The sequence below is a fragment of the Macaca nemestrina genome, chromosome 11 (genome assembly GCF_043159975.1).
Source record: "Macaca nemestrina isolate mMacNem1 chromosome 11, mMacNem.hap1, whole genome shotgun sequence".
In the NCBI taxonomy this organism is placed as follows: Eukaryota; Metazoa; Chordata; class Mammalia; order Primates; family Cercopithecidae; genus Macaca; species Macaca nemestrina.
The window spans coordinates 103,234,098-103,249,083 of record NC_092135.1 but is presented as its reverse complement, the minus strand read 5'-3'; the positions used below and the strand labels follow the sequence as shown (position 1 = coordinate 103,249,083).

The following is a 14,986-nucleotide window of genomic DNA, read 5'->3' as shown; positions in this document are numbered from 1 at the left end:
AGCATTATAGAACATCCCGGTTAAGTGTATGGTTTTTGGAGCAAGACTGCCATATTTCCAACCCTACTGCTGTGTAAACATGGCAAATTACTCAACTTCTCCAAGCCTCAGTTTTTAAAGCCATCAAGTGGCAACAAGAATACCTTTACTGGAGGAGTATGAGAAATAAATTATATTTAAGCAGTGATTTGTAAATGCAAACTGTTAAGTAAACATAGGATTTTCATTCCATAGATTGTAAGTTCTACTTGTATCTATTACAGTGACATAGTTGGTAAGATGTATACCTGATTTGTCCCTGAATGACAGAATAAGAGACAAATCTCTCTACCCTTGAGAACTGCTGTTGGTGACAAAACCTGCTTTGGCTTGTTCACGTGCTGGATATGATGGTTAATTTTATAGGTCAACCTGACTGGGCCACAGGGTACCTAGATATTATTCTGGGAGTTTCTGTGAGGGTGTTTTTAAACAAGATTCACATTTAAATAAATAGACTGCCCTCTCTAACGGGGTAGGTCTTGTCTAATCACTTGAAGGCGTGAATAGAACCAAAAGACTGCCTCTTTCCTGAATAAGAGAGAATTCCTCCTGCCAGAGTGACTGTGACATGGGACATTGGACTTTTTCTGTCTTCAGACCCAAATGGAAACATCGGCGCTTCCTCAGTCTCAAGCCTTCAGACTGAAACCACACCATTAGCTTTTTTGGTTCTCAGGCCTTCAGACTCAAACTGCACCATCAACTCTTCTGCAACCCCAGCTTGCTGACTCACCCTGCAGATCCTGGGATGTGCCTATTTTCAAGGTCATGTGAGCCAATTCCTTATCATAAATCAGTTTACACACACACACACACACACACACACACATTTGGTTCTGTTTCTCTGCGGAACCCTGATAAATACACAAGGCAAGGACTTGTTCCAAGCTTTGCCCCAGGCACTAGACTGATGTGGAGGTAGTTGTAGCACTGCTGACATGGCCCTGGGAATGAAACTTGAAGCAGATCTGCTAAGTAGGTGACCAGGGGGAAAGTAGCCCAAAGGCAGCCTGCATTGTGTCCCTGCACCACCTCCAACCCTAGGGGTCCATTGATTTGGTAGTGGTGGCAGCAGTCAGGCATTCAAGACTTGCTGAGAGAAACAGAGCAGAAGGACTGTAATGTAAATTGCGAACAATGGACATCCTAGGACAACTTCCTTTCTGCTGGCTCTCATCTTCTATCCTCAATCTCTCAGTCCATCTTCCACAGTGGGGGTGAACACACTTGTGATCATGTAACTTGTTGCTCAAAACCACTTCAGCTGCACACATTGCTTATGGAATAAAGGTCTATGATCCTGGCAAACAACTTCATCCCCCACTACACATTAGTTTACCATTCCCTGACCACACCCCTTGTGTGCTCCTGCCTCAGTATCTTTGCTATGTAACTGCAAAACCTACTCTACCTGTCAAAGTCCTACCCTTCTCCCAAGGTCCACCTCAGATATCACATTTACTATGAAGCCTTTGCTGTTGCCAAGGATCTGTCACTTTTATAACAGTGGCCGAGAAGACCAGTGCCCACTCTATCTGTGCTCTTCCTCTCTTTCTGGGCATACAGCTGGACACCACTGCTTGGGCCTCTTTATCCCTAGACTAGTTCTTGCAAATGGAATGTGAGCTGCTATGACAAATGTCATTCCCAGTCTCAGTGGTTATGAGAGGGTGCACCTTCCTCACTCTCTCTTCCTTTCCCCGACTATATCACCTGAAAGCCAGGTGACGAGGTGCCCAGACACCAGGGCAAGGAGCCTAGGTCCTGTAATGACTGCATGGAACACAGCTGCCAAACCTCATTGTGCAGTGATAGGACCAGGAAATACACTTTCACTGTCTATATCTATCCAGTGACACTTTAGGTTTATCTATTAATTCATATTAGGTAAAGTAATTCTTGGATTGCATATATCAAATGCCACTTCTGCAATGAACTATGTATGTATGTATTGTCCTATCAAGCTATTATCTATTTATCTACATCTATTTCTTTTACTAGACTGTAGATAACTTTCCCTTCATGTTCCTCTTTCTCGTTTTCCATGTCTTCTACAGCCTCTTCTCTGGCTAGTTTTATTATAATCATTAAATTTAATTTTTATTACACTCATGTGAATGATTTATGGTTCTTTTTGTGTTTATGTGTTTTTATGTGTGTGTGTGTGTGTGTTTTTTTTTTAAAGTGGTGATCAGTGCAGAGGTAAGTATCTTGTTTGTTGAGGTAAGTATCTTATTTGTTGACTCTATCCTTGTTACTTTTTTTTTTTTTTTGAGATAGAATCTCGCTCTGCCTCCCAGGCTGGAGTGCAGTGGCACCATCTCGGCTCACTGCAAGCTCCGCCTCCCGGGTTCACGCCATTCTCCTGCCTTAGTCTCCTGAGTAGCTGGGACTACAGGCGCCTGCTACCATGCTCAGCTAATTTTTCGTATTTTAAGTAGAGAAGGGGTTTCACCATGTTAGCCAGGATGGTCTTGATCGCCTGACCTCGTGATCTGCCAGCCTTGGCCTCCCAAAGTGCTGGGATTACAGGCGTGAGCCACCGCGGCCTGCCCCTTGTTACATTTTCTTAAACAACATATTCGGATGCTGTAAGGAATTTTTATTTTCCTCTGAGCCCAAACACCTTTTTTAAGCCCTTGTTTCAGTGTAAAAGTCTGGAATTCTTATCTCCTGTAATAATATTTCGGGATTTCATTGAGTGTATGAGGTACAGTCTTCTTGATGCTCATTTCATGTATATCTATGCCTGTAAATGTTGACACGGCACTCCCTGTAGTCATTACTTCATTGATAGCCAAACGGCTCTTCTTTTTAATTATCATCTTTTGTTGTTATCTGTGTTGTGGGATCTATCCCACCAAGACCATATCAGAAAAGAATTTGTAAAAGAGATTGTAACTTTAGACAAAAGGTCAGCAGGCTACGGCCCTGGTCCAAAACCACCTTGCCACCTGCCTTTGCAAATAAAGTTTTACTGAACAGCCATGCCTATTTGTTTATGTATTGTCTATGAGTGCTTCTGCTCTACAATGGCAGAATTGAGTGGTGACAGAGACCTACAGTCCAAAACCTGAAATATTTACTTTCTTGCACTTTAAAGACAAAGTTTTTTGACTCCTGCTTCTGACTATTCTTAAGGACAATAATACTATTGCATTCACCTTTCCACTCCTGATAGTATATTCTGCACAATGGAGGTATCCAATAAACATTAGCCAAATTGAAACGTATAATTCAATCTTGGATAGTCATTCCAGACATAGTGCTTTACATGCTACAGAGGGGTAGATACTTGCTGGTCCCCAGGAGGATACACATTAGAAATAATTCTACTATGATGTGTCTCAGAGGACCCCAGGGAATATGGATCCAGTGAGACAGGTCACAGAACCACAACATTTGATTTGAGATGGAGATAAAAGGCCTAACTCAGTGGGTGATGCTAAGCAGACTTGGGGGCAGTGGGTGCCTAAGACAGGATGCACTTGAACTGAAAGAGGAAAAGCAGGAGAAGAGCTATATGGGGGAGACAAGTGCAGTGAAATGAGAGGTAATGCTAACCAGAGGCAAACTGCATGAGGCGATCCCTCGGCCTAGGGTAAGATCTGCCAGCAAGATTCCTCAGAAAATACAGTGTTGGTGTATTTCATTACCATTCAAATGCTTAATAGGATTTTATAGTAAACCCTTGGGACACAACCTCCATCCCTATTACCATCTTGAAGCACCAAACTTATTTCACTACCGGCATTGCTAGCAGTTCTTCAGTATAAATGTGAATTTTCTGGTGCTATGATTTCTACAAACATTAGTTCTAAAAATGCCTTTTTCTGTGTAACATCTTGGCAGGAATAAAAAATAAAATAAAATAACCAAGAACTGTGGGTGGTATGTATTATTACTACAAAAATAAATGGAACACAGAATATCAACATTGGATTTTTAAATATACAAAGGAAAGAAAAAAAAAGTCAATGTTTTGGCTGTAACAGCTCCTCTCCTCACTAGACATTACACTTTGTCAAGTTAATCTTGCTTTTCTAAAGAAGATCCTTGAAAAAATTGGTAATGGCAGTCAACACTCAGGTTTTATAAGCCTCAGTGGCCTGTTACCATCTGACATGGATCTGAAACTCAGGAACTCCCAATAGTCCCCTAAATATAAAATGTCATTAATATTAAAAAGAGGTGATGGCGATGATACTCTTTTATAGCATCATGTTTATAAATTCTGCTATAATTTTTTGGTCTCTAAATCAATAGGCTTACATAAAAAGTAAGAAAATTTCATCTACTGGTCTCTAACAATGAAAATGTAATGAGTCTGCGTTTTGATAGGCCTATATCTTATAATCTAGTATTGTTGCACAGATCTACAAAGAAAATATAAGAATAGATTTTCTCTACTTTTGAAAAAATAATGTTTAATGGAGTCACTTCTTAAAATAAATACATTTGTTATGCTAAGTTGAAAAATTGAGGTGGGGAAGAAAGAGAAACAGGAAACTTGCAGACAGTTAATTTATATATTTTTTTCACTGATGTAAAAATTGTTCTAACTAAATCTATGTCCTGGGAAGAAAAGAACAGACAAAATCTCCCAGTGGTTGTCTGGGGCCACTTGGGCCCAAAGGACTCTATTTGTACCGAAGATATACAAAGTCTGAACATTCTATTGAAGTTCCAGATGAAATTATTACTGTACTGTATTTTCAGCAAGTGCATGGAATGGATTTTCTTATTTATTTATTTTTTTCTGGATGTATCCTTACACATTAACTACTTCTATGGTTTTATTAGTTTAGCCTTTGCTATTCTTTGCAGAGATATTATTTCATTTACTTAAGTATCTCAATGTCTTCTGAAAATACATCCTGTGTCACTTAATGGAGATATATTCTGAGAAAAGCACTGTTAGGCAATTTTGTCCTTGCATCAACATCATAGTGTACTTACTTAAAGCTAGAAGGATTAGCCTACTTACTCTTGTAAGCTCTATAGTATAGCTATTGCTCCTGGGCTACAATCCTGAACAGCATTTATTGAATATTGTAGGCAATTACAACACAACGGTATTTGTGTATCTAAACAGAAAAGCTACAGTGAAAATACAGTATAAAAGATAAAAAATGGTACACCTGCATAGGACACTAACCATGAATGGAGCTTGCAGGACTGGAAGTTGCTCTGGGTGAGTCAGTGAGTGAGGATGTACTAGTAAATTTGAAGGCCTAGAACACTGCTGTATGCTACTGTAGACATTATAGACACAATGCACTTAGGTTACACTACATTTCTAAAAAATATTTTCTTTCTTCAATAATCTCCATAACTTTGTTACTTTATAATTTTGAATTTAACTTTTTGAATATTGTGTAACAACAGCTTAAAACACAAACACATTGAACAGCTGTAGAAACATATTTTTTCTTTATATCTTTATCCTACAAGCTTTTTCTATTATACTTTTTTTAACCTTTTAAACTTTTTTGGTAAAAACTGAGACAAAAACACACATTAGCCTAGGCCTAGATAGCGTCAGGATTATCAATATCACTGTCTTCCACCTTCACATCTTATCCCACTGGAAGGTCTTCAGGGGCAGTAACAGGCACAGAGCTGTCATTTCCTATAACAACGCCTTCTTCTGGATACTTCCTAAAGGAACTGCCTGTGGCTGTTTACAGTTACTTTTTTATAAAAAATAAGTAGAAGTGTACTCTAAAATGATGATAAAAAGTATACTATAGCATTAGGAATTTTTCAGCTCCATTATAATCTTACGGGACCACCATGATATATGTGGTCTGTTGTAGACCAAAATGTCATTATGTGGCACATAACTGTATTTTACAGATACTAAAAATGAAACAAAAGGTACTTACTGTTCATTTAGATGTCATTGGTGTAACTAGGAATTAAACTCTAGACTTAGATAGACACTGGGCCACATGTTGCTAGAGAATTAAATGACAATCAAGTTTTATATAAAGTCTAGATATTTTAATACAGATGTCCACATTCATGATCATAAGGTAGAAAGAAGGCTGTTTTATTTTGCAGACAACTTGCCATTCATTTCCCAGGCTCTTTTGCTATTGCAATTTAAGATTTCAGAAGGCAATCTTGTTCTGTCAAGAAAACTTTTAATTTCTTTTTTCTTCTTTTTTTTTTTTTTTTTTTGCGACGTAGTCTCCTTGCTCTGTTGCCCAGGCTGGAGTGCAGTGGCACGATCTTGGCTCACTGCTAGCTCCGCCTCCCGGGTTCACACCATTCTCCTGCCTCAGCCTCCTGGGTAGCTGGGACTACAGGTGCCCGCCACTATAATTTTTTTTTAGATGAGAAAAGACAAAATATTGAGTATTTTTTTAATCTGTATGCTAAGTAAAGTCAGCTTCTTCTTTTTTTTTTTTTTCCCCCTGAGCAGCTGGGATTACAGGCATGTGCCATCACAACTGGCTAATTTTATACATATATATACACATACACACACACACACCTTTTTTTTTTTTTTTTTTTTTTTTTTTTTTTTAAGTAGAGACAGAGTTTTGCCACGTTGGCCTTGAACTCCCGACCTTAGGTGATCTGCCCGCCTCGGCCTCCGAAAGTGCTGGGATTACAGGCATGAGCCACCATGCCCGGTCTAAAGTCAGCTTCTAATGGGCATTCTCAGTAGGTGAAAGGACTCCAATAGTTTCAAGAGACCAATAACCAATGTAAGTCAGACACATGCTGTGGTTTGGAAGACAAACTGAAGACAGGGAGACAAGGATTGAATCCAGACACTGCATGCATCAAATATGCATTCTTGAGTAAATTATTCACTCTCTCTGACTTTCTAGATCTTTATTTGTAAAATGAAGATAATATTACCACTTTGAGTCTGCAAGCAAACTGCTCAACACAGTATCTAACAGACAGCAAACACTTAATAAATGGTAGCAGCTGTTGCTACTACTCTTGCTAAAATGCAGGAATTCCAAGGAATAAACAACATCCCATTCTAATGAGACAATTTAATTCTAGAGCCACCTCAGATTTATAAGTATGTTATGATGGAGTAATTTCACAGCTTGGAACTTGTTTCCACATAGTTAAATTATGATAACATCTTAAGTGTTCAAAATATAGGAATTGATTACATAATATATGGTACTTACCATCAAAAGACACTATGCAACTACTGAATATGATATTGTAGAAGAAGATTCAATGACTAAAAGGCATATAATATGCTAATTTTAAAAAACAATTTCCTAAACATTACATACATTTCATTATTTCATGTTTTGTATAAATATTTTCATTAAAGAGTCCTGAAAGATATGCATAAAATGTTATTGATTAGGATCTTTGATAGATAGAAGTACGAGTAAAATTAAACTTTCTTTTTATTTGTTTTCTCTAAATTTTCTGCAATGAATATGTATTGCTTTTGTAATAAAAAATTCATGTTGTTAAAGAAAAGAGATACAGGGAGATGAAACAATTTTCTTGGTGACCTGAAGTATATTTTTTAAAAAACCAAGAGGAAAACCCAGATTTTTTACATCTGGAGTTGGCTAGAAATGTGATCCACATCAGATAATAAGAGAAGACAGTGTAGCAAGACAATAACAAGAACATTCCAACCATCACAAGATGGTTTCAGGTTAGGATATTTACCCATTTACGACGCTCATATTAGAATCGAGTATATTCTGTGAATCACGCTATGACCATTTTATGGATTATAAATCCATACATTTTAAAATGTTGGTAGTTATTTACACTTGGTAACTTCCAATATTAGAAGAGCTTAAAAAATAACAGTTTGCCATCTTTGATTCTCCAGTGATCATTTGTTTTATATATAACCCTCCATGTTTGGGGCAGCAAGCACAGAAAGTGTCACTTAAACTAGAGACATTGCCAGGAATCTGATTCACAAGTTCTGAGTCAGCTCTCGCCCCAATCTCTCAGTGTTTGTGACTCTGATTAACAAAGTCTGCACTTAGTCTAATTAATTCCCCTTTACTTTTTTTTTTTTTTTTTTTTTTTTTTTTTTTTAGATGAAAAGGCATTTTTGTGTTTTCTCACTCCATTTGCAGTGGATAAAAATGGATAGACTCTTACCTTTCTGTTTGTCTTGTGGACTGTAAGTGCCAAGTGGATGCAGGGTAGTGTTATCATTTCGCCTAGAGGTGGTTACAGCATTTTGACAGTTCTCAAAGCATGGCTTGGAAAATGCCCCGCACTCTGCAGGATCCTAAGAGATAAAAGTAAAAATTATATTTGCATTTTTAATATGTTCAAACTTGGTCAGTTGAAGCAAAGTGAAAGAATGATCGCTGTATGAATAGTCTTTCAAGAGTCTATTACACTTAAGTCCTCAACTCTGGAAACTCAAAATGGCCCTATCAGTGAAAACATCTTTGAGTATAAAATAAAAAGTACTGACAATGTGGTGCTAAGGATTAGGAGTGCTGATAGCCAACACAAAAGAGGATTAACTTTATTATTCTCTTTTACCACTTACAACTGGCTTCTTTCAAATTTTCTTCCATCTGGGAGTACAGCTTGTGGCAGTGTCAACACAAGAATACAGTTCATGCCAAGGGTGTTTCTCTGCCAGCCAGCTGGTTCCTCTCTCTCTCTGCGCCTAAGTGCATATGCTCTAGGACAAGTCAGAACTCAAGCAGGTTCACCTCTGAAATGCCACCAGTGTGTCTCCATGCAGATACTAGGTCTTTGGCCAGGAGCTAAATCAAACTGCTGTGACAATGCCAGACAGCAGTTCTCCTGAGGGTTTTCCCCCCTATATTTCCCCTTCCTATTTTGATTTTTACAGTCTGTAAACACATTCACAGTTTTCTGAAAACTGCTGTGTCTAGAATAACACCCCATGATCCATCTTCCACAGGTGCAGAAGAGGGAATTATTGGAGGAAATTGATTATAGAGAACTCCTAACTATTTTTTTCAAAAAGGTTGCAGCAAAGAGAATTGGAGTTTGCTCTTCTTCATATTATTTGTCTCAACAACAGATTTTAAGGAGGTAAATGATTTGGAAGCCATCTCATGACTGTTCCCTTGACCACTGGTGAGAAGAATGTACCACAAACAGCAGCACCCATCCGATTCCCAAAGCTCTTCTGAGAATAGCATTTGCCTAAAACAATGCACTGGATTTATATTTTCCTCTTTGGTTATAAAAATTCAGTGTCTAGCTAGTCAAACAAATACCTAAAACATTCCATTTTTGCATTCTTAATAATTAAAATGTTTTCAGCCGCTGAAGGTCCTTTAGCTTTTTGTCAAGGCTTGTAACACTTTTCCCACACCCAGTGTATTACCCTTTCTTCTGAACTGCTAGTCAAACTGAGCCTGGTATAGGAGGCAAGCTAGTCCTAAATTAAAGCTGTAGCTGTAGCAGGAAAGAGAGCTAGGGCTTGCTTTGCACAGCCTTGTGCTTTGATTTAACAGTAACAACAAGAACAAAAAATTTTTTTCTGCTTCCCCAGCTCTTTGATAAATGACACAATCAATATCCCAACAACTGATCAGTAACCAGCCTAATTAAAGTATTCAGCCTGTAAAATAGAGCCGTCGCAGAGCCCTCCATTAGTGTCCCAGCCAATAAAAAATATAATGGATTTTTAAACATATTCTGCTTTTGCCACGATGAGCTGGCAGCAGGGAAGGAAATGTTTTGGGGAAAGGAAAAACAAAATCAGGTCATAACCCATTTTTTAATACCAAGTCTCTAGGCTCAAATAGAATTACAATTGAACCTCAAGCTCATCCTTTGAAAAATATGTTTCTGTTTAAAATGATTCTGATTCAATCAGGGGCTCATTATGTATTCTTCACAAGGTCCTCATCAAAACTGTTTACATATCTTGTACATCTGGGTAATGTGGGAAAAACCCCAACAACTATATATTTTGACTTTTCTTAAGTAGCTTCTTCAGATTTTGAAATATCAATATAATGTTCAAGCAACCATTTTGGTATTCCTGGCAAATCTAACTAATTGATTTGCCTGAATGTATCAACAGTGCTGAAACCTTTTTTTAGGTTATGGATGCTTTTTATTGTACTGGAGGGCAAGTGCTGTTCCACCAGAGAATACAGCAAAAACATGAGCACACAAAATATGCTCTGACACAGTGAAACACAGATTTGAAGATCAAATAGTCGCAATTTTTTTTCAATTTAATAAAGATAAACTGTACATTAGTCTTCTGTCTTTATAAGAAATAATGCTCTTTAATCTTCATGGGTACTGCAGAAACGCTCAGTAGCTGAGAGTCAAATGCCTGCTCATTCCCCATGGAAAGCATGTAAATATTAGGGAAACTAAAAATGGATCTTGTTTAAATGTCCTCATAGAAATTGCTTTTTGACCCAGTTCTAATTCTTGATCAATTCCCTGGTGATCTATACTAACATGACACTTTCGATGGCAGGCAACAAATGAGAGTTTCATACTTTCTTCTGATGGAATAATGCCAATCCACCCCAGAGTGTGAGAATTAAAATGAAAATACCTGCAGTAAAGGGGAATGCAAATAGTACAGTGTGCCAACTCAATGGGTCAAAATATATAATGCCTATCTGCTGCCACCTACTCTTTTAGAACCACAGTTATTTCTTTTTTAACTTTTGCTATCTGCACAGGTATGTTATGCTATAGCAGTTTCTTCCAGACTCTTCTATTAGTTGAAGTATCTTTGTTTAAAAAGTCTTAAGGGAGATCTGATACGCAGATGCACAGAAGGGATGACTCAGTCATTCGCAGTTCATCCTTTCAACTCTCTCCAATAAATGGGTTCCGTGGAGTCCTGGGGCTCTAGAGTAAGAACCATCCTAAACCAGATGGGGCCAATTCTCTCAGGGCAGGAAGTAGCAGATAAGGGTGTTATAACTAGGTACATAAGTAAAGTCCATTAAATATTTATGGAACACTGTCACTTAAGCAGACACAAATGTTGAAAATAAGTTTATTATATTTAGTCTCCAGTAATTGGCCGATTTAAATGTATTTAACATCTATAAGCTTATATAAAGGAGAGTATAAAAGGTACAGCTACTCCTTTCCAGTAGCTGATAATAGAACAAAGTAAGATAGAGCTTGTAACTTTAGCACTCAAGTTTACTCTCTGAGATGAAGTAGGTCTCAGATGTGACATTTTCATTCACTCAATATTTATTAAGCATCTACTACATGTGGGAAGCAAGGACACATTAAGGGATAAAACAGACAACAATATCTGTCATCTATGAATACCGAGCACTCAATTATGTATGTACTTACACAGCCAGGAAATGGCAAATCTAGGATTGTAACCCAAGCAATTCGAAACTCCAGAGCTGAAGCTTTTAACTACAATGAGCCCACTACCATTAACTCCTGATTAACTTGATAAAGCTTTCGTTTTTCAATTTTTAAGCTGAACTCTTTATTAACACTAGTATTTTATATTAGTTTTTTTAATAGTTTTTTTTAAATTTTGTATATTATTGTATTACACAAACACAATTTGGCCTTAGAGAATATCCTGATATGAGAAAATGTGTGATTTGCTGATGTTTTTCTTAACTTTTAGTACTATTAACTTTTTCTTCTTTCCTTTTTCTAAAATTACTTTATGAGCATTTAATAATTATTCTTCATATAAGAGAAAATAATGCTTTAGGTATTTTTATGTTTTTATGTATAATGTTAGGAATATTATTATTAAAGCTATCATACACTTAGACTCCATGTATAAGTGAAAATATTCTTGATATTTTAAAAACCTTATAAAAAATAATAAAAGATTTCAAAAAACAAGACTCCCATTTATTTAATCACATGAGCAAGCAGCTTGTTTAATAAATCAAATGTTAAATTAGTTAAGTCTCAGGTCTGTATTATTTATATGCAGATTATGGAAGAGAATACAGAGAGCTGATTGCATTATAATGATCTCCACATTAAACATTGTACACATGTGATTAGACACATTCTAAAGTATGGACACTGCTAGCATATCAACCAAAAAAGTATATAAAGATGTTTATGAACAAGTTCAGAGTTCTTGGAATTTCTGGGGGAAAAAACTAGAAATCATAGACCTGTTACATCTGATAAATGACTTACTTTATATGCACATTTTTACACCTTTCTATTATACCTAAAATATACAACCACCTACTCCCCACATAAATCCATCAAAGCTCTTCTGGGGCATATTTTCTCTATACGAATCTAGCTGCCATACTAGGAATGGAAGTCTGCATATTCTGGTGGCAATTTGGGCAACTTGCTGAGGAGAATCAAGATTTGCATCACCTCCATTGGTCTCTCTGGCCTCCTCAAAATCACCAACTGGATCATCCCTCGGATGTTTCCCTCCATGGACATTGACCGCCTAAGTGTTTCCATAGCTTCGTGGTTGGATTTTCCCAAAAGAGATTCTCCATTAACTGCAATCAGCTGGTCATTCATTCGCAGACGACCATCCTAAGGCAGAAGAAAGAAAAACAGAATTCAACAGAGAAAAGTATGGTGATGACATGTTGCGTTTTGGGGAGAAGTTCAAGTTTAAAAACGAAAAAACAACAACAAAAAAAAACCCCAGCTGTTAGTAGTGATTTATTTTCCATGGCAGAAAAAGGCTCTGGAGCTTATCAAATAGTCAAAAATACCAGTGATAATGAATTGTGTGAAAGTATTTTTTAGAAATCTTAGAGTCCTGAGCTGCAATAATTTAGACATTTGTATAATGCCTCTTACCTAAATCTTTGGCAAGCATGCTCATCTGACCTGATTCTGCCATTTGCTCTGGCAGAGACCGTGTTGTTGACTCAAGGGAAGGGGGTTTGGAAACCAAAGGAGGTAGTCACAACGAAAGGAGAATTTGCCTTTTCAGGCACAGACAGGCATCATGCATAAATGCTGTGTGCTTGACAGTAGTAATGTGTCTCCTGATATCATTGCCAGCTCTATTGAACAGTATTAAAAAGAACAACCACGTAATTTTATCTAACATAACCACAAAGTTGCTCATCTGCCAAAGAACACAGAGGTGTGTAGAAAAGGACCAATTTGCCCTGATATCTTCCGGTGGAAAAGTTTAACAAAAAGAATTGTCAAGGTTTTCTCGAAGAGGCTCTGATGAATGAATACTTTCAACCAGCATCTTCAGGAAGAAATACCACTTACTACAAAGTAAAGAACCTCGGCATATGAATAGTCAGCCCAGACTGTGGTCTCATTCACTTTTGAGTGAATGAGGCACTGACCATCTCCAGCCAGAAGTCCCTCATAAGCAGAGGTCTAGATTAGTGGCTGACACACTGGGATGCCTGCTCTGCCTAGAAAAGAACTTGAAGGGATCACAGTGCATTTCCCCAAAGGCAGCCCGGGAGCAAAGACACATGAAATGCTGACAGTCAGACTCGGGGGACATGCTCTCTACCCATTCTACACTCAGGTAGAAAGTTCCTGCTATGAGGCACAGCTGTGATTAGGAATGTTATGCTGCTGCTGCTAATAAAGTTAACAGAAATAACCGTAGGTGTGTATAACAGTTCACCCTCACAGAGAATTCTTCCATAAATTACCCTAGTGATTCTCACAGAACCTGAGAATTTAAGATTTTCAGAAACATTTTACAGAAAAGGAAACTGAGGCACAAAACGTAACTTGTTCCAGGCCACGAAAGCGAGTCAAAGGTTTCCATGAATCTTGACTCTTTAGTTCTTCCATGACAATTCCCTTTGTTTCTTATCTCTAGACTACAACTGTGCAACGCTAAATTAGGGAAAGGAAAATACTACAGAGTTCTTGTGGTGAGAAGTATCTGGGATTTGTGGTCAAATTAACAGAATGAAATGTAAAAGAAAAAATCTTCCTAAGAAAGGAGATAGTCAGACACACACACTGAACAACAGAAACCAACCAGACAGCTTTGGGAGGGAAACCGCGCGGACAGGCCGTTAAATTTGGACTAATGCAGTAGCAGATGGCCCAAGGAAGTCCCTCCGCTGACAGTGGAGAAAAGGGAGGGCGGGGTGAGAGCTGCTGTTCCCCAGAGCCAATGCCCTCGTGAAGACACACCGCCCATGCTGCCTGCTGGAGAGGGTGTTAGCCACGTGGGATTGCAGGGGCCGCTCAAAGGAGGGCACACCCACTTGGGGAAGAAATGGAGATGGCAGGGTAATGGGATCAATAGACAAGGGCATCAAGTCAGAGATGTAAACCGTTTAAGTGGACTGCTTCCTCAGAGCTTAATGTCCCCTGCCTTCCTCTTGTTTTCCCATTTCACTTAACCTTTACCCTAATTTGAAGCGAGTCTGGAAATGAGATTTACAGGAAAGGCCAAACAAGAAAGAAATCTCTTCACTTCTATTATCCAATTTTGAGTGAGGCACAAAAAAGCATAAGGCTACATGAAATGGGATATGACAGGCCAGGTGCGGTGGCTCACACCTGTAATCCCAGCACTCTGGGAGGCCGAGGTGGGTGGATCCCCTGAGGTCAGGAGTTCGAGATCAGCCTGACCAACATGGAGAAACCCTGTCTCTACTTAAAATACAGAATTAGCCGGGCGTGGTGGTACATGCCTATAATCCCAGCTACTCGGGATGCTGAGGCAGGAGAATCGCTTGAACCGGGGAGGCCGAGGTTGTGGTGAGCCAAGATTAGGCCACTGCACTCCAACCTGGGCAACCAAAGCGAAATTCTGTCTCAAAAAAAAAAGGCGGGGGGCGGGATGCGACAAAAACACCCTGAATGGTTTCGGTATGTGAAGTGAAATATAACTGGAGAAATTATTCTGCTCTATTGTCATATAAGAAAGGAGCACTACTGGACTGAATCTTGTTACTAAAAATCATTTTCGGATGAATGGAGACTGGTGTGTGGTTTTTAAAGAGGAGGAGGAAGCAGAAGAGTTGAATCCAGTTCCTGG

General features: G+C 38.4%; 1 protein-coding gene across 5 annotated transcripts in view; it reads right to left on the bottom strand.

Annotated features, from left to right (window-relative positions):
* LOC105468044 (par-3 family cell polarity regulator beta) overlaps window positions 1–14,986 on the bottom strand; it is a 1,086,746-nt gene that overhangs the window by 440,191 nt on the left and 631,569 nt on the right. For all 5 annotated transcript variants that reach the window (XM_071073272.1, XM_071073273.1, XM_011717972.3 and 2 more), the window contains 2 exons: window positions 12,364–12,534; window positions 8,161–8,293 (listed from right to left, as the gene is read on the bottom strand). In XM_071073272.1, the coding sequence (XP_070929373.1) occupies window positions 8,161–8,293; window positions 12,364–12,534 (304 nt within the window). The remainder of the gene's footprint in view (window positions 1–8,160; window positions 8,294–12,363; window positions 12,535–14,986) is intronic.